The sequence below is a fragment of the Ceraceosorus guamensis genome (assembly GCF_003144195.1).
Source record: "Ceraceosorus guamensis strain MCA 4658 unplaced genomic scaffold IE81scaffold_99, whole genome shotgun sequence".
NCBI classification, from domain to species: domain Eukaryota; kingdom Fungi; phylum Basidiomycota; class Exobasidiomycetes; order Ceraceosorales; family Ceraceosoraceae; genus Ceraceosorus; species Ceraceosorus guamensis.
Genome location: NW_020290094.1, coordinates 20663 through 40557, shown reverse-complemented (window position 1 = coordinate 40557; position 19895 = coordinate 20663). Strand labels below are relative to the sequence as shown.

The 19895-nt window shown below is 57.0% G+C and overlaps 8 protein-coding genes across 8 annotated transcripts; 4 read left to right on the top strand and 4 right to left on the bottom strand.

Annotated features, from left to right (window-relative positions):
• Positions 1 to 424: 424 nt before the first annotated feature.
• IE81DRAFT_294471 (alkaline phytoceramidase) lies at positions 425 to 1799 on the top strand (the record flags this gene model as incomplete). The annotated part of the gene is made up of 5 exons (XM_025512055.1): positions 425 to 508; positions 606 to 643; positions 760 to 1063; positions 1181 to 1363; positions 1467 to 1799. The coding sequence occupies 5 exons, from the start codon at positions 425 to 427 to the stop codon at positions 1797 to 1799; spliced, it is 942 nt and encodes a 313-aa protein (XP_025366871.1).
• A 1797-nt stretch (positions 1800 to 3596) lies between these two features.
• Positions 3597 to 5158, bottom strand: IE81DRAFT_260177 (hypothetical protein). The gene is made up of 3 exons (XM_025511392.1): positions 4897 to 5158; positions 4396 to 4767; positions 3597 to 4089 (listed from the first exon to the last, which is right to left on the bottom strand). Exons 1-3 carry the CDS (start codon positions 5065 to 5067, stop codon positions 3940 to 3942), a joined length of 693 nt encoding a protein of 230 aa, XP_025366870.1. The 5' UTR covers positions 5068 to 5158; the 3' UTR covers positions 3597 to 3939.
• Positions 5159 to 5595: 437 nt separating this feature from the next.
• On the top strand, positions 5596 to 8604 carry IE81DRAFT_326268 (hypothetical protein). The gene is made up of 4 exons (XM_025514774.1): positions 5596 to 6406; positions 6518 to 6596; positions 6708 to 7190; positions 7298 to 8604. Exons 1-4 carry the CDS (start codon positions 6094 to 6096, stop codon positions 8442 to 8444), a joined length of 2022 nt encoding a protein of 673 aa, XP_025366869.1. The 5' UTR covers positions 5596 to 6093; the 3' UTR covers positions 8445 to 8604.
• Positions 8528 to 11078, bottom strand: IE81DRAFT_326267 (DnaJ-domain-containing protein). The gene is made up of 9 exons (XM_025514773.1): positions 10687 to 11078; positions 10492 to 10569; positions 9890 to 10415; positions 9699 to 9812; positions 9393 to 9635; positions 9301 to 9312; positions 9144 to 9230; positions 8943 to 9066; positions 8528 to 8873 (listed from the first exon to the last, which is right to left on the bottom strand). The coding sequence occupies exons 1-9, from the start codon at positions 10893 to 10895 to the stop codon at positions 8779 to 8781; spliced, it is 1488 nt and encodes a 495-aa protein (XP_025366868.1). The 5' UTR covers positions 10896 to 11078; the 3' UTR covers positions 8528 to 8778.
• A 1165-nt stretch (positions 11079 to 12243) lies between these two features.
• IE81DRAFT_326265 (tubulin gamma chain) lies at positions 12244 to 14472 on the bottom strand. Its single transcript, XM_025514772.1, has 5 exons — positions 14151 to 14472; positions 13634 to 13994; positions 13244 to 13521; positions 13087 to 13168; positions 12244 to 13019 (listed from the first exon to the last, which is right to left on the bottom strand). Exons 1-5 carry the CDS (start codon positions 14189 to 14191, stop codon positions 12420 to 12422), a joined length of 1362 nt encoding a protein of 453 aa, XP_025366867.1. The 5' UTR covers positions 14192 to 14472; the 3' UTR covers positions 12244 to 12419.
• Positions 14473 to 15184: 712 nt separating this feature from the next.
• On the bottom strand, positions 15185 to 16515 carry IE81DRAFT_326264 (hypothetical protein). The gene is made up of 2 exons (XM_025514771.1): positions 15957 to 16515; positions 15185 to 15800 (listed from the first exon to the last, which is right to left on the bottom strand). Exons 1-2 carry the CDS (start codon positions 16441 to 16443, stop codon positions 15352 to 15354), a joined length of 936 nt encoding a protein of 311 aa, XP_025366866.1. The 5' UTR covers positions 16444 to 16515; the 3' UTR covers positions 15185 to 15351.
• Positions 16516 to 16890: 375 nt separating this feature from the next.
• IE81DRAFT_259951 (hypothetical protein) lies at positions 16891 to 19101 on the top strand. Its single transcript, XM_025511390.1, has 2 exons — positions 16891 to 18865; positions 18946 to 19101. The coding sequence occupies exon 1, from the start codon at positions 17066 to 17068 to the stop codon at positions 18668 to 18670; it is 1605 nt and encodes a 534-aa protein (XP_025366864.1). The 5' UTR covers positions 16891 to 17065; the 3' UTR covers positions 18671 to 18865; positions 18946 to 19101.
• On the top strand, positions 18560 to 18959 carry IE81DRAFT_326263 (hypothetical protein; the record flags this gene model as incomplete). Its single annotated transcript, XM_025514770.1, has 1 exon — positions 18560 to 18959. A coding segment is annotated over exon 1 (161 nt), but the record flags the coding sequence as incomplete, so codon positions are not given.
• Positions 19102 to 19895: the final 794 nt, after the last annotated feature.

Sequence of the window (19895 nt, the reverse complement as noted above, 5' to 3'; positions counted from 1 at the left end):
GGACGAATCTTGATTTGCGCCTGACACGCACGTATCCGGATCGTAAGCAGTCTTAAACGCGACGCGCTCCGCGCGACGCGTGTGTCGGCGGCAAGGGTTCCCCCGGGCGCTCGGACCGCGAGTGCGCGGACGCGGATGCTCGATCGCGCGCGCTGTTAGCCGTGCGGTGTTTGTGCGAGATGGACGTGGATGCACGCGGGCGCGCACACGACAATCATGAATCACGAATCACGAATCGCAGCCGCCGAAGTGTTGGCTCTTGACGTGCTTCTAAATTCACCCTCTCGATCCATTAATTGCTTGATTGGCATCGTCGCCGCGTTAACCGCCCTCCCTTCTCCGTACGTCCACATTTCTGGCGCGATACTCGACGCAACAATCGAGCTTCCATTGCCGGACCCAATTAACACGCTCGAGTCACAGCATGGCATGGATCGATCAGAGACCTTTGCCGCGGTATGGCTATTGGGGTCCCATCACCAGCTCGCTGCTCTGGTGCGAGGAAAAGGTGAGCGAAGGAGATTTGCAGGGAGCGCATCAGCTCTCATCATCATCATCATCATCATCGCGCTTATGGACGATCCGACCCGTCTTTGCGTGCGCAGTACGTGTGGTCAAGGTATATTGCTGAGCCGGTCAACACGTAAGTGAAAGTCGTGCTGCTGCTGGACCTCCAAACATTCATTCGTATTGCATCAGCTGCTAACGTGAGATCGCTCTGCGCGTCGCATCGCATCGCGTCGCGTCGCATCGCGTCAGCTTTTCCAACCTCTTCTTCATCGCGCTCTCCTTGTACGGAGCGCGCAATGGCTACCGGGCGCGACTACCGCGGCGCTTCATCTTGGTCAACCTGGGCATAACGGGCATCGGTGTGGGATCCTTCTTCTTTCACATGACGCTGCAAAAGTGGGCTCAGCTGCTGGACGAGCTGCCAATGATCTACACCTCCGCACTCTTCACCTACGCAGTGTGCGAAACGAGCCCAAAGGGACGCAAAGCTCGCTTTCAGTACGGCTTGTCGGCTACGCTCATTCTGGCCGTCATTGCCATCACCGTCGGATATGTGAGTTTTGAGCATCTGCAGCCAGCCATGCTTTTTTTGCTTCCTTCCTTGCAGGCTTGTCAAGGCAGGGGGCTCACCTTGGCGTTCCCTCCCCCCCCCCCCCTCCGCTGCGCACAGCTCTACTCTGGCAACCCCATCTTTCACCAAGCAGCGTACGCGGCGATACAGCTGACGAGCACCGTCAGGATCGTGACTCTGCTGCGCTCCAGCTCGTCTTCCATCAACAAGACGCTCGCAGGCAGAAAGCTCAAGCAGGACATCAACAAGATCTTCATCAGAGGCGCAGTGACATTTCTGACGGTGAGCGGCGGCGACGAGTGGCTGGCCCCCCTTTGAAGGGGAAAATGGGAGCTTCTCGCACACTGACACGCGGAACTCCGCTTTTTTGTTCGCGCTGCATCAGGCGTTTGGCATTTGGCAGGTTGACAACATCTTTTGCAGTTGGCTCAGGTCGACGAGGAGGTTGGTGGGCCAGCCCATCGCGCTGCTGTTGGAGGGTCACGCTTGGTGGCATATCGGCACGGGCTGGGGAGCGTACGCGATTGGCGTCGCAGGTGCTCTTTTGGTGAGTCGCTGTGAATGCAGCTTGCGCCGCCGAGGGCGCGGGAGGAGGGGGAGAGAGAGAGACGGGTGGATCTCATTCCGTGCGCCCTTCCACCGCACCTCCAGATCTCGTCGCTCAAGGAGACGCCCAGCAACTTTGCGCTGGGTGGCACGTGGTACTTGCCGCGCGTAGAGAGATTAAAGACGTCCAAACGACGTCCTCGCCGCTCCTCCACCACCGGACAGTCCACTGCTGGCGAGACGGAAGTCGAAGGAGAGGAGGATGTGGAGGATGTGGACGTGGCCAAGGGTCCGCGCAGGTCGCCACTAAAGATCACCTCTAAGAAAGACGCGTCAAAGTCCCGCGGCGCTACACCCAAAAAGGCGGCTAGCAGTGGCGCTTCCACCGGCCTGACCCGCACCCCATCCGCTTCTTCGCGCAAGAGGACTGTCAGTCAATCTCGTAAAAGGATCGAGACAGAGCGAGACAGCGAAGAGGAGGGGGAGGGGGAGGAGGAGGAGGATGACGAGCAAGTATCCAAAGCCAAACGCTCCGCTTCCCGTTCTCGTCGCGTTCGCTCCGTCTCAACAAAGTCGGAGCTGGCCGAGTCTTCATCGGTCGCCGCGACGCCCAAACGTGGTCGCGGCAGACCCAAAAAGGAGCCGACAACGCTGGTCCAGCTGGACGAGGATGGAGACGTCGTTAAACAGCCGACGGATATTCAAGCTTCGGGCAGACGCCGCAAGCAGACGCAGAGGGCCATGGCGAGTTAGCGTGCATGATCTCGTGCTCGCTCCCGTCAAGCCATCGAGACTATACCCATCGAGAGAGGGGGGAACCATCTCGTCCCTTTGCCGCCTTTGGGCTCTACAATTCTTGTTGCAACGACGTGCAATGGAGGAAGGGTTGGTACGGAGATGTAAGGGTCGCGAGCTGCTTTGGGGTAAGCATATCGCAATACCCTGCTTGTATTCTTTATTTCGCGCGCATGTACCGGGTATACAGTTTGAATCAGCTTGGGTCGATGTGCTCCATCTTTTGAAACATTGCTTTCACGTGAATGGGCGTTGGATAGATGAAAGCGTGCTGGGATGGTCTGTCTCAAATCAGCGCTTTCGTGCAGCATTGCTCCTCCGCCACGACCAGAGCAGGTGCCCGCCGCGGCTAGGCAGCACGCATCGTGTGTAGATGGCCCCGAATTCGCTTCTATATACTTGTGACTGCGCGCCGCACTTGCCGTGAGCGTGCAGTGGCGGAGAGCAGCGTGCGAGTGGCGGAGAGCAATGTGCGAGTGGCGCCTCGCCTCGCCTCACCTGCTCTCACCACTCTCACTCTCACGGCTATCGCGGGCTGTCGCGCAGTCAGTGTCGAGGATGGCGTGCGGCAAGCGTGACTTTTTGACAGCCTAGCACAATTCATTTGCCCATGCATCATCACATATCTTTCCCAAGCTAAAGTTGCTGGGTGATGGATGGGTGGGTGCATGGGTGCATGCTGGGGTGGCCATGAAATTTTGGTTGGGCCGCATCGCGTCGTGCTGCTTGCTGCTCAATCAAGCTGCTGCTGCTTGCTGCATGGCTTTCATATGAAGCATCACGAATCGTAAAAAGTGGAGATTTGGGGAGGACACTTGTGCATGGGTGCATGTGTGTGTGCTGCTGCTACTGCTATTTGTGCTCCACCACTGTACCACACTAGCGTCGAGCGGCAAGATGCGGTGCCGTGTACCGCTACTCGACCGTACCGGTACTACTCTGACTTGTTCCGTAGGTATCTGCGACTTTTGGACTGACTTGGCCCAAATGGGCGGGCATTCATGACGGCGCTAGCGAGTGTTGGTTCGCATCCTTCATCCGGCCGCTACTGTATGTCCCCGACGCTTGGTTCTCGGTGCCGAGCTCAACATGCAGTGAGGATTCGTGTAAGATTGGGAGTCGCGGTATATAGATACTCACGACTGTCAGTGGTACGATAGTGATAGTAGTAGACTAGCTGCGCGCAGGCTTGGAGTTCCTGTTACAGTTTACTGTACCGGTACTGCTAGCGCGCGTGACAGCAAACAATTAAGCAGCAAAAGCTATGTAGCCAAAAGAGATGGAAAGGGGATATAGCGAGCAGCCTTGCTTTGCGCATGCACCGCCATACACCCACCCTGCTCCAGCGTCCTTGCCGCGGGACTATGGGCTGTTTGTTTCGGTCGCAGATGCGAGCAATTAAGGCGCTGGCTGCATGCGCTGCCGTGCTGCAATCGCACGCGCATCAGCCTGCACGCATGCACGCTGCTCCTCGCTTCAATCGTCGACTGCTGCTGCGCATGGGCGTGTGCATGCGATCAAGCACTCGAGTCTTGAGTATCGCGTCTGAAGCGTCGTGCGCGAACATCCGCGGCTGTTGTGATCCATGCAGCAGATTGGGAAATTCCGCTCGCAGCTAGCGATGTGCAACAGTCACAAGTGTGAGTGCGAGTGCGAGTGCGAGTGTGCTGAGTGTGAAGTCACGAGTGTGTGTGAGTAGTACAGCACAGACGCTGGTATAGATGCATGCGGATGGTACGCCTGACTGCCCGCCTTTCCCCCCCCCCCACAGGCGCTGCTGCACAATCACCCGATCAAGACGCTGTGCGGCGAACCAGCAAGTCCAGACAAGACATCGCCACTGCCACTGCCACACGACTACAGTACCGGTACACGTCGCACCATGCACGTCTTTCACACGGTCCAACACCTTCCCTCGGACCCGCGCTGCTCGACTTTCCTTTCGCACGCTACTCACGACTACTACTACTCACTGCCTTTTTTACGCTTCCTTTCCCTTCGCCATTCGCCGTTCGCCCTGTCAGGTCATTCACGATTGTTCGACCTGTGCATCGGGTCTCGGCTACGCGATGCCTCAGACGTCTTCGTGATCGGCAGATGCGGTGCGTGCGTGCTGGGTGACTGCATGTCCCTGGAGAAGCCTGCCTGCCTTGCCTGCCTGCCTTGCCTGCCTGCCTGCCTGCCTTGCCTGCCTGCCTGCCATTGCGTGCATCATGAACAAACCCTTTAGGCGCATGTGCAAGCAAATCAGCTAAAAATCCAATCCCACTAGGACAATTTTTTTGTTTTTTTTTCTTTTTTGTCCGTGAGGTGAACACCAGAAAAGTGTCCGCTAGCGTGTCTGCCTAAAATGTTAGGTAGCCACAGGGAGCGGGGAAAGTTAGGAGATGGAACGTCAGCTATGATGACACTCGCTTAGAGCCATCCCAAGCACCATATGCACCACAACCCTCCTCTGCTGCACCGCTCCTCACCAAAGACGTCGCTCGCTGCTGGTTCGCTCGCCCCTTTCCCGTCCGCATCTCTCCTCTGCTGCTCCCTTGGCTTGCTACTTGCAGCTGGCAGATGCAGCAGTCTGTTGTATGCAGGACGTCGGTCCCGCTGTTGTGCATGTCATGCTCGCGACTTTTTGCCAAGCCATACATGAATCTATAGCAAGTAGTGGTAGTAGTAGCACTTGCACAAGCGAATCAGACCTGGGGGGGATGGGGAAGAGGAACTCTTTCATGCAGGTCTCAACGCTTCGGTCAATTCCCGACATGTCCTAAAATTCTCCTTCCGCGTCCGCCTCGTGCTTTCACTACGATAGACCCCAAGTGATGGGTGGGCTGTCTGCCTGCCGGTGCATGCTGCCGCTCGCTCATGCGCATGCCTTCACGCTTGCGCGCGTCGTCGTTCCATCATCGGTTCTCGGCTCTCATCTTCTTGTGTGTTTTTTTTTTTTTTTTTTTTTTTTTTTTTTTTTTGCTATGAGCTTCCGCAAAACTTTCCCGCGGTTCACTAGCTTGTATTTTGATGTCGCAGAATTGGTGCCCCGACTCGTGACTGCATGCATGCGTCCAGCAGGTCCGGGGTGTGGGTGTGTGTGTGTGTGAATTGCAAGTCGTGAAAGTGGGTCAAGAGTCAAGAAGTCACGAGTGTGAGCCTTGCTTGGTAGACTGCGTCCCAGGTGGGTCGGGGTGTGACACCCAAGCTGCAATCGGCCTTCGAAGCATCGCTGCTGGGGGCGGGGCGGTTGGGACTCACGCCGATGCACGCTTCCTCGACGACAATCGACTTGCTGATCCCGATGGCGCGACAAGATGGGTGCCATGTTTGCAGCGACGGTCTGAGTTTCCTTGTAGCTGCTGTTCATCAGAGCGCAGCTAGCTCTCGAGCTAACCCTCGACCCCACATTCGCACCGAGACTTGCTACCGATCCTTATCTCGCCGCGTCTAGTCCTGTCCTTGCCTGTACAAGCAGTCTCGGTCGCCGGCATTCACGAATCGCAAGCTCGTCTTGACGTTCTTGCAGGCGTCCCTTCGGCGCGATAGACGATCGAATCATCCGCATCCTGCGACGTTTACTTTGCCGGCTCTTTATAAAGAACGTCAAGACGCTCGCGTACGCCGCCCACCGCCGTTCGCACCTTCGCAAGGCGCTCGATCTGGCAGTTTTCTCCAAAAAAAAAATGTCCCTCCCACCTTCAAGCTCCGCCTCTGGCTCATCGACGCTGTACAACCAGTTCGCCCTCCTACCGCCACCCCCTCGACGTATCCTCTCTCGAACGCCCGAAGATGTTCGCTGCAGGCTGCCCGACTTTACACTATCCGACGATCCAGTGGCAGCGGTGAGGGAATGGGCTCGGCAAGAGTTCTTTGTCAACTTGGATCCCGGCTGGGTGCACGTCTATGTCGGCACAGGATGCATCGGCGCTCTCATCCTGATAGCGGGCTTCATCTTGTTGCTGCGCATTTACGCCAAAACCTTTTGGATCGCTCGATGTGAGTAGCGCATAAAGACGCTCGCTGCATGTGTGTGTGGGGGGGGGGAGGCCCTTGATCTGTGCTGCTCCAGCTGACTGTTGGGCAAGCGGCCGTCTCTCATGCTCGCAGTTCCCCGACGGACGTATGGCCGCGTCATTGTACCAAACTCGCTGCTGGGCTGGACCTTGGGCTGTGGTGCTTTTGGAACGTGAGTCTGACGACCGCTCACCCCACTCGCTCGTTCTCTCTTCGAAATTCACAGCTGACCGAATGCGTCATCTCCTCCAAACACGAATCTGCCTTTTCCCCTTCCCCTTAGCGTGCTGCTTGCCGTCTATTGGAAGCTCTATGCGTACTTTAGACTGGGACGATGGCCAGGAAGCTTTCCGCTGTGGATCGTAACTGCCTGGTATCCTCTCTACCTTGCTGCGCACGTAGCAGCGTGGGGTTTGTTCTACGCTGTTCCGAGTGATTTGACCGAGGGCAGGCTGCTCCAAGGCCGCAGCGGCATCCTTCGAAGACTTTCGCATCCAGCCATCATCAACGTGCTGGGCATCTGCCTGCCCATCATCGCTGCCATTACCGTTGCCATCCCGCTCGCCTTTGCGCAAAAGCGCTACAGCGAAGCTCTAAGGATGTACGGCGAATGGTTGCAAAGGTACGAAGGACAAGAGACGCTTTCGGAGGAGATGCTGATCGATGCTCAGCGCTTCTGGTACAAGCTCGTCGATGCTTTCCACATCATTGGCGGCATCTTTTTCGCATGGACATCTTGGGGAGTTCAGGATCTGAGCGCGTACGCGTGAGTAGGCTCGAAAGGGCGTCGTGTAGTTGACGATGTGGCCACGGGCTCAACTCTTGTTCTGCTCGCTAATTTCGCGCACGCCCGCCCGCCCGCTCCCCTCTCAGTTTCGTCAGCGGCCGCCTCTTGCTCACCCTTTGGAAGCAGATCCGAGCAGAGAATCCCAACGAGAATGCGTGGGGAGTGGTCACAACAATAGCTAGACGGCCGGGCAACGATGGCCCGGGACAGAGCGGGCCAGAAGAGACGGCAGAGCAGGAACGCGACGCAAATGAGCGATCAGGAGACGACACGCTGGAGGCCAACCTGATCAAGTCGCCATCGGACTTGAACAGCCAAAGGCGGCAGTCCGATGCGCAATCGCCCGCCACGGCAGATTTGGAGCGCGGCTCAGAGAGGAACGCTTCCTCGCTCGCCGCCGCCGCCACCACCAACTCGCCCATTTCTGCGCAAGCCACTCCGAAGATCGGCGCTGCGAACGCGCGCTCTCGCATCGTCCATCATCGCATCGAGAGATCAAAGGAAGCAGCAGGACGTCGAAGGAAGCGGCATCACCTCTATTCCGTCTTTAACCACGTCTTGCTTCAAGCCGCGTCCATCTTGACCGCTACCATGTGCTACTGCGCCCTCTCGCTTTGGACCGCCGTGGTCATGTCGGGAGCGCACGAGAATCCGTACAATCAGTATTCCAGCATCCTTACAGCAGAGCTCATCATTTCCGTCTACCTCGGCATCATCTTTGGCGGACTGACGCTGCTCGCCATTTTCAAGCACACGTACGAGCCCGTGCTGCACTTTGGCCAGATCAGCACCCGTTTCGGACACGGTAGCGGCAGCGGTAGCGGATCGGGCGAAGGAGCCAAAGCCAAGAGGCGCAGGTCGGGGGGGGCATCGGCTGCGCACGATGCGGCAGGCGGCGGCGGCAACAAGGGCATTGCTCTCTTCAAGCTGGGCGGCGGCGGCGGCGGCAGCGGCAGACGTGGATCGCAGCAGCTCCATCATCAGCCCTCTGGTCCTGCCGTCACCACCTTTTTCGAGTCCGAGACGCTTCAGCCTACAGCCACGATGGGCAACGTGCGCCTAGCGCCTACCGACGAGGAGGAGGCTCTGCGACGCAGCCTCAGCAGAAGCGGCACCAACATTTCCAATTCGCCCTTGCTCGAGGAGCTCAAAGAAGAGCAACCAACCAACGACAGCGAGCTGGAGGTTCACTTGCCGCTTCCGCAGAGCCGCAGCAGTTCGCGTCTCGCCTGACAGACATGCATACCCCAAAAGCTTTTATCGCCCACATGATACCTGCAGGCATACGCCACCCGCACACATCCATACCCCGCGAGTGCACCAGCACGTCGATTCTCGTACCGCATCGCATCATCCCATGTTCCCACACACTCTGAATGACATCCCTCTTGCTCGCGTCGACGCGCACATCTTTCCGTCTGCAAATACGTATACCTCTATCCGATTGTAAGCTACCAAGAGGCGTGAGCCCTAGACTTGATGGTACGAAAAGTTGGAGATGGGTGCGGAGAGAGACACGCCGCAGTGCAAATGGTATCGAGGGCAACTAATTTGGGGCAGGCTGCGCTCAGCTGCTGGGCGTTGCTGCATCGTTGCTGGCAGCTGCAGCAGCGGGCACTGCTTGGGCTGGCTTGCCGTTCTTCTCTTTCTTGCCCTTTTTCTCTGCAGAAGGGTTTGGAAGAGCAATCAGCCACCAGAGTCCGCAAATCGATCGCGCTCATCGGCACTCACTCTTGCTTCCTGCTTCCGCGACAAGACGTTCTAGTTCTCGTCTCTCATCGTCCTCCGCTTCTGGTTTGACTTGCTTGTAGATGGCACCGAGGAACGCGAGTGCCCGTGCGCGATTCAGCAGAGTCTGAGAGGGTGCAAGAAGGCCAGGTGAATTACAGCGAGCCTTGGTAAATGAAGAGCGCTGTTTGCATCGTGGCTCACCTTTTGGTCGACGCCCTTTTCGTTCAGTAGAGCATCACAGACCCTTCGCAGCACGGAAGTCACCTCCCAGCGAGACGCTCTCCAAGTCTGTGATGGATGTGGAAGCATTGTCAGATGATTGGAATGACCCTGCTCCACACGTCGTTCGGTGACTCACAGCGAGTAGCATCTACGGTCAGTGTCGCATCCCAGGCAAGACAGGGGTCAGCGCAAATTTTGGCTGTGCGCGAGCCGAGCCTTTGCACCCACCTTTCCGCTCATCTCTTGCTCCATCAGCTTGAGTTCTTCCTCATCCAAATCGCCCTTCTCTTGCCTCTTTGCCATATCCTCCATGCTCATCTGCACGCTCACTGCGCTGCCTAGGAGGCCCCACATTTCTTTGCCCACTGTGCCTTTATCTTTTAGCTTCGAGAAGAATCCAGGCAGACCCAAAAAGTTGCTCGGTCTCGATTTGATCCAGGTTGTGGACTTGGACAAGTAGATTGAACCAATCTGATGCACGATGCGCACGTGCTCAGCGCTCGCTAGCTACATGAACGACCCGGTCTCACTCACTGCGTGCAAGAGCTCCACGCCAAACGACTCGAGCTTGAGGTCTTCTGCTTCTTCCCTCATCTTGCGCTCAAAGATTTGTGTCTCCGAGTCATTGACATCGCCAGGGTGCTTGGCCTGCATTCAGAGGTGCGCAAAAGGCCGTCAATCGTGATCAAGCTTCACAGGTTGTGGCGCGGGGCGATGAGACGCACCTCTACAAATGGTCTGATTCGATCCTTGAGCTTGCGAGTCAAGTCCTCTACTCTTTGCTTCTCCTGCACCTCCTTCTCCCTCTCTAGCTCTTCCAGCTTGGCCCTCTGTTCTGGCGTCAACTTGGCCCTCTCTTTCGCAGACGGCGGTGGCTTGTTGCCAGATCCTGCGACCTGAGAGTCCGTGGAGCTGGCGGCGCCCTCTGCGCCCAGAGTCTGTGTCCCTGTGCCAGCGGGCGTGCCGGTGGAAGTAGCAGACGCACCTGTCGAAGCTGCTGCGCCGCTCTCAGCCCCTTGCTCCTTTGCAGCTGCCTCTGCAGCTGCGACAGCACCAGGAGTGTCCGCCTGTTGAGCTCTGAGAGCCTCCTCCGCTTCCTTTTTCTCCTCCTCAGTCATGATGATTTCGCTCGCTTTGCCAAAGTCCTTCAGCAGCGAGATCTCGCCGATAAGATCCACAAACCGCTCGCCACCAAACAGCTGCCCAAACATCTCTGTCGCTTCGTGCAGACCCACTTCTCCCGTCGGTTTTCTGAGTGTGGCGTGGAGGAGGCGCTCAGGTGAGCCAAATGCGCATCCGACTAGCAGCCGAAAGCGCATCCACTCACTTCTTTCCGTGCTTGTCATAATCAGCGCGCAGGTGGTTGTCCGATAGCACGCGGTAGGCTTCTCCAATGAGCTTAAATCTGGCATGTATGCGTGGATGGTAGGTGAGCGATTTGCTTCGAAAAGGTGCAGGACTGCGATAGACGAGAAAGCGAGACCATCGTCGTTCTACCGACGGCCCGTCCGGTCGCACTCACCGCTCTTCATCGCCGCCCTTGTCCGGGTGATGTTTGATGGCCATCTTCCTGTAAGCCTTTTTGAGCTCAAGATCTGTCGCTTGGCCAGACACGCCGAGCAGATCGTAATACTCCATGTCGGCTATCTTGTTCCCGTCTCTAGAGATGTCCCTCGCAGCGGCTGCGGCTGGAGCAGCTCCATCGCCAGCGACAGCTTGGGTAGTCGACATTGTGTATGCGTGCGCAAGTGTGTATGCTGTGCCGTGTGAAAGCGTTCAAACTGTCTACCTTTGAAGCAATCGACCTCGGAGGTGCTGGAAGGTGGTCGTCAAGGTGGAGGGGATGGACCGACGACTCTGGGTGATCGAGATGATGAGGATCGGATGATGATGATTTCGCTCCGAAGCGCAAACGCACTCGTTCATTCACAATTAAGATTCACCATTCGCCCCTCTCTGCACGTTCGCGCTTCCATCATCCATGCGCTCGCTCACTTCCGCGCGATCTGCACACGGGCAGCGGCGGCGGCGGCGGTGCGCGGCAGTCAAGAGTCACATCAGCAGAGTCACGGTGCGTTTTTGCTGTGCCACGAAACCTGCGACGGATTCACGATCAGTGGCTGCGCTCGGCCATGCACGAAGTCATCGAGTGAGGCGAGTCACGTGAGTCAGTCAGTCGCCTGCTGTTGTGGCGCACATGAACGCAGCAGAATCGCATGAGTTCATCGCATCCATCCTCAATCAACCACGCGATAACTACGAATGCTGACTTACTGCTTGCTGCTGCTGCTGCTGCTGCTGCTGCTGCTGCTGCTGCTGTGTGTGTCGCACAGAGGTGTTTCTCCTCTGCTGCGTGCATGCTGCATGCACCTTTCACAGCCTCACGCTCACGCTCACGCGCGCTGTATGACGAACAATCAATCAACCCGCAATCGTCAATCGAGTGTCGCACCTCCAGCTTTCTCGTGCAGCCGGCACTTGCGCGTGCAAGCAGGAGGAGGCAGAGGTGGATGGGATGGCTTAACCTGCCATGTCGAGCACGCGAATGGCAATTAATCAAGAGTTGGCCTGAGCGTCATTCATTCACGATTCCCGCATCCATCCATCCATCCATATTGCGGCCACGCGTACACCACCAATCAAGCTGCCTTACCGCGTGTACCGTGCAGCCGAGACGCAAACAACATCAGCGCAGCAGCAGCAGCAGCAGCTCCTTTGCAGCGTCTCACCTCGATCGGCACCGATACCGTCCGCGCCAAGCCGAAGCGCCGCGCGCATCTATTACGCAGCTGCAATCCATGCAAAGCTCGATGGCCAAGTACGCGCGCGCGCGTGTGGCGGGCGCTGAGTTGCGCGGAACTGCATTGTGATTCATTCAGAGACAATTAAGCCGCGCAATCGAATTCACGCGATTGTGATTACAGCTTCTCGCGAGGCTGTACTGTACGTGATGATGTCAAAGTCGTGAGTGCTCTTTTCGCAAGCTGCAAACCGCCTTTCTTTATCGAGTCCGCCTAGATCTGCTGGAAGCAACACGGACAACAGTCCGCGCTCAGCAGTCCGTCCTCCGCTTTCGAAACTTCTGTTTCGCATTGCCAATAGTGAGGTGGATACAGTACAAGGGGGGGTGATTGATGACAGGGCGGTCGGCGGCACGAACATGGAGCACCGGATGCGTGTCGGCAGGAATGCCAGCAGCGCGAAAACAGAAAAGGATGACCCGCGACATGCTTGCTGCCAATACTACTACTACTACTACTCGTCCGCTTGACCCGAAATATAGTCTTCGCTCTCGGCCGCTCTGTACTCCTCCATGAGCTCCTTGACCGTTTCCTGCGATTGATCGAACTCGGTCAAATCGTTGGCGAACATCGGTTCCCTCTTGTACATTTCCAAAAACGCGTTCCTCTTCCTCAATTTGTCGTACTGGTCCAGCGTCCGCTTAAAGATGCCGCTTATACCCGTATGATTGGCAAGCATGAGTCCCGAGACCCTGTGAGTCGCTTGAGCATAGGGACTCCTCTTCGTTAGAGCCACCTGGATGCTCGCTGGTCCCCATGGGATGAAGCTCGCCAAGTGTCTCTCTCGAATCCTCAGCAACGACTTGTGCACATCTCTAGGATCGATGGCATCGCCTTGTATGATGTTGAGAATACTGACGTAGCACGCCGATCTGCTGCACCCTTGCGTCGAGACCATCCGGTTCTTTGGCTGCAGCAATCGCCGCATCACGTCCAAGACCGACGTCTTTGTAGTCGCTTTGCCTCGCTCGATCGTGTCGGACGTGAAGGGTGTGTACGATGTCATCAGGAAGTGCGCGCGTGGTGTAGGGATCAAGGACGCGATCATTCCGACCTGCGCGGTGCGAGACGGTGCTCGTCAGTCATGGACGAAAGGGATGCCCGTTGCAAATAAGCCTCACCAGATCGTTGTTCATGTAGCCAGGATATCTCAAGGTCAATGTAGACGCGCCCATGACTGTGCTGACGAGCTGATTCGTTTGGCTAGGGTGCACCACTCATCACGTGTCAGCTACGACGGGCCGTTTGCTTCCCGTCGACGTCCCTTTTCGTACTCACGAGTAGCTCGGATTTTGAAGGTGCAGCCTGTCCGCAGCGATGCGCGCCAACTGAGCATTGTCGAGCACGACGACGCTGTCTGCGTGATCGATCAGCCTCTTCATGCTCAATACCGAGTTGTAAGGCTGCACCACCACATCCGAGGTCTCCTCCGAATTGGGAAAGACGCTGTACGTCTGGATCAGCTTTTTTGGGTACTGGTCAGATAATCTTTCCAGCAAGAAAGAGCCAAGGCCAGAGCCGGTACCTCCAGCAATCGAGTGCAGCAGCATGAAGCCCTGCCAGTCAAATCGCGCGCGCGCGCAGGCGTGGTGTCAGTCTGGCAGCAGCAGGCTCTTTTTGCCCGACCGAAGTCTGGGCACGCTTGGTGACCCCACGTAGCAGACTCACCTCCAAGCTCTCGCTGCCGTCCGCCTCCCTATCGACCATATCTATGAGCTCGTCGGCGATCTTGTCGCCAGCCGCGTAGCCCTGCGCCCAATTATTTCCCGCACCACCCCCATCCTTGCTCAAATGTATGTTTTCCGGATTATAAAGGTTCTTGTACGTGCCATTCATTATCCCGCCAATCACTCTCGGTTCGAGATCGACCAATATGGCTCTGGGAACGTAGTGCTCGTCGTCTGCTTGGTAGAAGAACACATCCTTGCGATCGCCCGAGGACTCGGTCGCAAAGTCCGATGGTGTGCCGTCTGGCGCTATGCCATGATCTCGACAAAGGTGCTCCCAGAACTGCGAGCCGATCTGGTTGCTGCGAGCACCGAGAGTTGCGGCCAGGTGGTGTGCGGGCATCAGTACAGTGCACAAGAAGAGGCCAAACATCTGCGAGGTCCCGCCAGCAATACTTTTGCGCTGCCTCTGCCGCCCCCTTGCTCCCATGCCGAGCTCACGTCTGCACTCGACTCACCCGCACTGCCCGGCTTGCAGCGTAATCAACTCCCTAGGCATGGTGCCTTGCCGTTGCACCTGAGCTGGTCAGAAGCTTCTGTCTTGTCAAACGCGATGCCAGCGTATGTCAAAGGGTGCCCCAGCTGTGTTCCCACCTCCCTGCTGTGCAGACAATTCGAGCGTTGTACCTCAGATCTGGTTCGGCGCGACGAGACGCAAGCGAGGACTCGGGCTTGCACGCTATCGAGTCGAGGAGCCAGGACAGGACAGGACAGCTTGCTTCCGCAGAGCGATGGACAGGTATTAGAGATGCGTGTTTGCAGGGAAGATGACTGTCAACGTGTTGCAAACGCAGCAGTCGTGATCAGTCGTTATACAGCATATATATGCCTGGTCATGTGCGCATCTCGTCTGCGCGGGCGCATTCCACGCGCGCGCGTGTCGCGTCTATACGCGTTGCTCGGCAAAGGCGCCGCCGTGGGACGCGAAATCGCCACGCCGGCGCGCGTCATCACGTGTCAGCCGGCCGTGAAACGATCTTGAATCTTGAATTTTGAATTTTGAATGTTCAAAGATTCAAGATTCAAGATTCATCAACATTCTTGATTTTTGATCAAGAAAAGTTGAAGTCTGAGTACTATAGTGAGTCAGAGCGCGCGAATAGTCCATCTCTTTGATTCAACCCGCCGGCGAGTCAAAGTGTGCAGCCCAATCTCGCGCCTGATCACGGTCAAGGAGCTGCCTGACACAGCTGCAGGCTAGGATTTCCATTTCCATAGTAAAGATTGGACTGCGCTCCGAAGATTTCTCATCACAATGCATCATTCGCTCCGCCGCCAAGTCTTTCAGCCTGCGTGGGGCCTGGTGACTGTAAGTCTAGTGTCGGCGTCTCACAGCTGGACCTTTGTCTGCTCGGCGACGCTATATGCATTACTTGATTCTCTTCCTTGATTAAGGGCTCATCTCAGCAAAGCTTAGTCAGCATGGACGCGGAGCAGCACTTGAAGCCAATGCGCAGTGAAAGGTCAGAGGCACATACGCGCCTTGCGCACAGCAAATCATTCCCCCTCTCGGGATCGTGAGAGAATAGGTTATACAATGCTATTATGTGGTAGACCGTTGTAGCAACCTACTTCGCCTATTCAGAGATGAAGAGGTCAGGTCGGATCGAGCAAATTGATGCGCCGAGGGGTAAGAGTGTCGATCTCCCTGCGGCCGCATCATGACTGCAAAGACGATTTCTCCACGCCTTGTCTCGTCTCTTCCACAGCAGAATCTTGAGGCGTATCTTGGCCAATTTGCTCCTTGCTCGCGCTGGGTGTGGGTCCACCGATCATCCTGCCCAACAACCACTGCACCACCTCTTCCTTTCCAGCCAACTGAGCTTCGCTCATCGGTCCTCTTCCCGCTTTATTTCTGGTATCCCATGTGCTCCTTGCTTCTGCAGCCCGCCTATTCCTCTCTTCTTCGCCTGCTTCGGAGCCATCTCCATCTGCTCTTGGCGGCGGGATGCTGGGTGTGGGCGAAAGATTCTCTACGCGATCGACGAGCGCTTGTACGCAGTGGAGATGACCGTTGAGAGCTGCCCAGTGGACTGGAGTATTGCCGGATGTATTGGCCAGCAAGATAAGGTCCAAAGGCGCGCTCGCAACAATTTCCGACACCACGGCTGCACGTTGAGCGTGCACAGTGGAGGCAGTCGCGGTCAGCAGCGGCCTCGCGCAGTGGTGAGAGGGCAAGCACGGCCACGCGACAATGATGACCACATCCCTGGATAGCGCATATATGCAGGCATATGATCAGATCTCCCAGCAAATATACTCACCCATGTGGCCATTCGCAGCGGCGTAATGTAGCGCAGAGTTGCCTTCCTCTGTCACTGCTCTTTGCAGCACATCCAGCGCTTCTTTACCCGAGAGCCGGGTGTTTTGACCAGGTGAAGCCTCGCTTGTCTGGTGTGTGAGCGTGCTCTGTCCAATCGCAGCTCTGAGCTCTTCGATGTCTCCGATCCTAGCGCAGTATAGGATCTCATCCACCTCATCCTCTGTCAATGCTTGTCCCAGCGTCATGGTCGCTAGGCGCCGTCCGGGATAGTGCGGGCTGGTGTCGTGGCGTGTCGTGTCGTGCGGTATTGGCTGAGCGCTCGAGCGATGATGCTTTGATTCGTAGTGACGCTTTCGCAATCTAAGATTGTTATCCAAGCGTGCTTGAATGAAATGTGAGTAGACCTTGGGTTGAGGTGTGAGTATATGGCAAGTCGTGAGTCCTGCAAGTCCCAAACGGTAGTGGAGAATAGCCCTGTCGCTAGACATTTTGAGAATTTGACTTCATCAAGAATTCTTGACCAGACAAAAAAAACAAGCACGTCACGTGGGCGTTTGCCGTGGATGGATCTCCGCGGAGAGGGGAAGTCGCCTGCATGCATGCGGCTATATATATATCGCTCGCTGCTGGTGAAAGCTCGCCGCAACAGCAGCGGCCAGGTCCGCACGCGCGCGCGCGTGCACCTCACGCTCATCAATCGTCAGCAGCATCCGCGCTACACGAGTCGGCGGCGGCGGCGGCCAACCCGGCGCGCGGCTGATATGCGCTGCGTGCCGCTTGTACGGCTTTGCCGCGAGGCGAATGGGCGGGCGGGCGACTTCTTTGACCTCTCTCTCTGGCTTTGCATTCAAGATTGTCTGTATAGCGCAAGAGCAACGCTCCCCACACTCACCACCCACGACACCAGCAGCTTTTGCTTCTCTGCGAGATTCGACGCCCAAATCCTCCCGTCCTCTCGCTACATCACCTAGCTCACCTGCCTCTGCAGAATCGCACGCAGCACCAAGCGGACTTTCGCACCCTACGACCTGAGCGCCATTCCAGACATACCACCACAAGCTGGATCCGCTCGCAAGGACGTTGCGATAGCGTGCCTTGCCTGCGCTTGCCATGGCCCCGAGGCGTAAGCAGGCGAAAAGCACGCAAGCCAAGCAGCAGCCATCGTCGTCTGCTTCCTCATCGCGGCCTCCAACTCACGTCGACTCCTCTAGCAGTGCGCATACATCCCATCAATCAGCCCCACCAGCCTCCGACTCCCTATCCTCCTCACCACCGCCGGCTGCAGAATCTCCTTTGACCTCGGGAACACCATCTACTGCCCCTTTGGCTTACTCGCGTGATCCATCGCCTGCGGAACTCCAGTCGCTCGACTTGGAAGTGCAAGCTGCTCTTCAAGCGCACGCAAACGCAAGCTCGAGCATGATGAAGCAAGACGCTCACGTCAACGAGCAAGGCGAGCAAGGCTCGGATGCGGAAGCTGCAGCTGGTCTAGGAGCATTGGCTGGTCTGGCCGCCGCAGCAGCAGCCGGCGATTCGATCCCGCCATCCACGGGCGATAGTCCGGCAAAAGCATCTGCCGGTAGCAGCAGCGTGGACACTTCTTCTCCCGCCAAAGCGCACCCCAACGCGTACGCCTTTAGTGACGATAGCGACTTGACGGATGAGCCGGACGAGGAGAATGACCAGGAAGTATCAAATGATGGCTCTGCTTCCGGATCTAGTGACGGAGATGATGTGGAACAAGAAGGAGATGGAGATGGTCAGGACGAGGATGAAGAGGAAGGCGAGGATGATGGGGATGACGATGCGCAAGCATCTTCCCGGCTCAGGAGCTCCAAGGGAGACGCTTCTCTCCACACTCAAACCAGACCGTCTTCTAGAGAAGGCAGCGATCTGTCCGATGAGAATGATAGCGGAGAGGAAGACTCTGAAGCCGAGGGCGATGGGATGGAGGTGGATGCAGAGGACGCAGAAAGGAGCGCGGACGATGCTGATGAAGAAGCAGCGGCAAGCCTCGCTGCACTGACTTCTGGTGCGACAAGGTCAGCGACCGAAGCGCACGAAGCGGATGCTCTGGATGGCCTGGCAGCCATTGCTGCTGCTGCCGATCCTGACAGCGAAAACGCGGCCGTGGGTACCTCAGGAAGAGGCGTCACCGGTGAAAACGCTGCTGCAGCAGCGCTCGCGGCAGCCGCTGCAGCGCGAGGATCTATGCGCCTAGGAAGAGGAGCGCTGCCGAGGCAGCATGGTCCGCGGAAGAGAGCCAGTCGCGCGAACGAGGTCAGATTGGACGACTCTGACGAGCAAGACGAAGAGTCTAGCGGAGAAGGCGCAGAGGCGGAAGAGGGCGTGGGCGAAGGCGACGCTGAGGTGGACGCGGACCTCGACAATGACACTCAAGACTCATCCGCCGCCGCCAAGCCTGGAGCTGCCGCATCCTCCGCCACAAAAGTGCCGGCAGGACCCACCAAACCTGGTCTTCTCTCTGGCGCGCCCCTCATCACGGTTGAAGGTGCAGGCGAAGGCGAAGCAGACGACGATGAAAAGGGCATTCAGAGCGCCATGACGAGTCGAGAAGGTACCCCAATGCCTCTGCCCATGCATCTCAAGAATCGGCTCGCTAGGGACGGCACGGACGCTGATGGCACTCCTGCCCCTGCTAGCGAAGCTGACGATGGGGCGGCTGATGATGGTGAGTTCACCTTGCATCTTTGATGCGACATTGATGAGGCAAGCGTGGCTCAGTAGTCTGTATGCCCGCAGACACAGGCACAGACGAAGCTGCTCTCAAGAGGCAAGAGGCCATGGAGGCTTTGACCAAGATAGAAATCAGCTTCGCGGCTCTGCGCGATCGCCTGTACGTCGAGCGCATGGAGGAGGTGAACAAGGAAAGCGAAATGATCCTCGATGGTGAGTGACCCGCATGCAATGCCCATCGAGGCCATCGAGGCCAAGGCACGAGCGCTGACTCTGACGCTGTTGTCTGCTAGGTACTCATCCCGAGCTTGTGCATCTCACCAGGCTAATTGATGCCAGGAAGGACAGACGTCTGAACCTCGTCGAGCTCTGGTTCGAGCAACAACAAGCGCAGTACGAGCGAGTCGCCAAGACGGAAGAGGCAATGACATGGAGCAATTGGCGCGTGAGTGTCGAGCGAAGGATGTTGAAGCGAGTGACACGCAGCTGAGGGTGTTCTGTCTCCCTCTTGGCTCAGAATGAGACTGCGGATCTGCGAAGGGAACAGATGGATGATCTGAGTCGCAAGCGACGCAAATTGGAACGCGAGAAGAGGAATCTCGACGTGCCGCGCCCACCTCGCCGTTATCAGCTTTTTCAGACGGAGCTAATCCGCAATCCAGAGTGGCAGATCCAGGCTGCGCTTCAACATCCGGAAGTCGAGTCGAGCAAACGAAATGGTGCAGTCAATGCATCGAGAGGTGAGAAACGACGCGCCAGCATGCTTCAAGATGAATGGGCAGACTCGAGGGCTTTTGTCGCCTTTCCTGATCTTCGCGGATTGGGCGACCAAGATGCCTGGCAGGATATGGAGCATATGGGAGTGAGTTTCGAGGTCGCCATGGTCAGGCGCGAATCGTCTCCGCGTGAGGCGAGCTGACCTGATCACTTTCGTTTGCGGCAGATACGTCCAGAACTCAGGATGAATGTGGGCAGCGTTGCTGGCTATCGGCCTGAAGAAGAGGCCCTGTACGAGGCAAATGGCGGACCAATCGCCGGCTCCTCCCTAGGCGTTGAAGGCCTGGCTCCCTACGCACGGGTTGGACCTTATGAAAGAACAGCATACGAAGCAGTTCAAGCTCAAGCGAATCCATATTCGAGGCACGCAGCACCGCATCAAGCTTACGCCGAGCAACGACCATTGGGATTCGCAGAGAGCCCGCATCACGGTCCAGGCAGCAACGATCACGCCCATTCAAGCATC

Excerpts from the sequence above, each read along its gene's own strand:
- IE81DRAFT_260177 (XM_025511392.1), bottom strand. The coding sequence starts at position 5,067 with ATGTATGGCTTGGCAAAAAGTCGCGAGCATGACATGCACAACAGCGGG. Across the intron at positions 4,768-4,896 it reads AGCAGCGAGCGACGTCTTTG|GCAGACACGCTAGCGGACAC; the intron begins GTGAGGAGCGGT and ends CTAACATTTTAG. Across the intron at positions 4,090-4,395 it reads AAGGAAGCGTAAAAAAGGCA|CACACTCGCACTCGCACTCG; the intron begins GTGAGTAGTAGT and ends CTTCACACTCAG.
- IE81DRAFT_326268 (XM_025514774.1), top strand. The coding sequence starts at position 6,094 with ATGTCCCTCCCACCTTCAAGCTCCGCCTCTGGCTCATCGACGCTGTAC. Across the intron at positions 6,597-6,707 it reads GGCTGTGGTGCTTTTGGAAC|CGTGCTGCTTGCCGTCTATT; the intron begins GTGAGTCTGACG and ends CCTTCCCCTTAG. Across the intron at positions 7,191-7,297 it reads CAGGATCTGAGCGCGTACGC|TTTCGTCAGCGGCCGCCTCT; the intron begins GTGAGTAGGCTC and ends CTCCCCTCTCAG.
- IE81DRAFT_326267 (XM_025514773.1), bottom strand. The coding sequence starts at position 10,895 with ATGTCGACTACCCAAGCTGTCGCTGGCGATGGAGCTGCTCCAGCCGCA. Across the intron at positions 10,416-10,491 it reads TATGACAAGCACGGAAAGAA|AAAACCGACGGGAGAAGTGG; the intron begins GTGAGTGGATGC and ends CGCCACACTCAG. Across the intron at positions 9,813-9,889 it reads GAATCAGACCATTTGTAGAG|GCCAAGCACCCTGGCGATGT; the intron begins GTGCGTCTCATC and ends CTCTGAATGCAG.
- IE81DRAFT_326265 (XM_025514772.1), bottom strand. The coding sequence starts at position 14,191 with ATGCCTAGGGAGTTGATTACGCTGCAAGCCGGGCAGTGCGG. Across the intron at positions 13,995-14,150 it reads CTGCAAGCCGGGCAGTGCGG|CAACCAGATCGGCTCGCAGT; the intron begins GTGAGTCGAGTG and ends CGGTGCTCGCAG. Across the intron at positions 13,522-13,633 it reads ACGGCAGCGAGAGCTTGGAG|GGCTTCATGCTGCTGCACTC; the intron begins GTGAGTCTGCTA and ends TTTGACTGGCAG.
- IE81DRAFT_326264 (XM_025514771.1), bottom strand. The coding sequence starts at position 16,443 with ATGTCTAGCGACAGGGCTATTCTCCACTACCGTTTGGGACTTGCAGGA. Across the intron at positions 15,801-15,956 it reads CGCTGCGAATGGCCACATGG|CCGTGGTGTCGGAAATTGTT; the intron begins GTGAGTATATTT and ends CTCAACGTGCAG.
- IE81DRAFT_259951 (XM_025511390.1), top strand. The coding sequence starts at position 17,066 with ATGGCCCCGAGGCGTAAGCAGGCGAAAAGCACGCAAGCCAAGCAGCAG.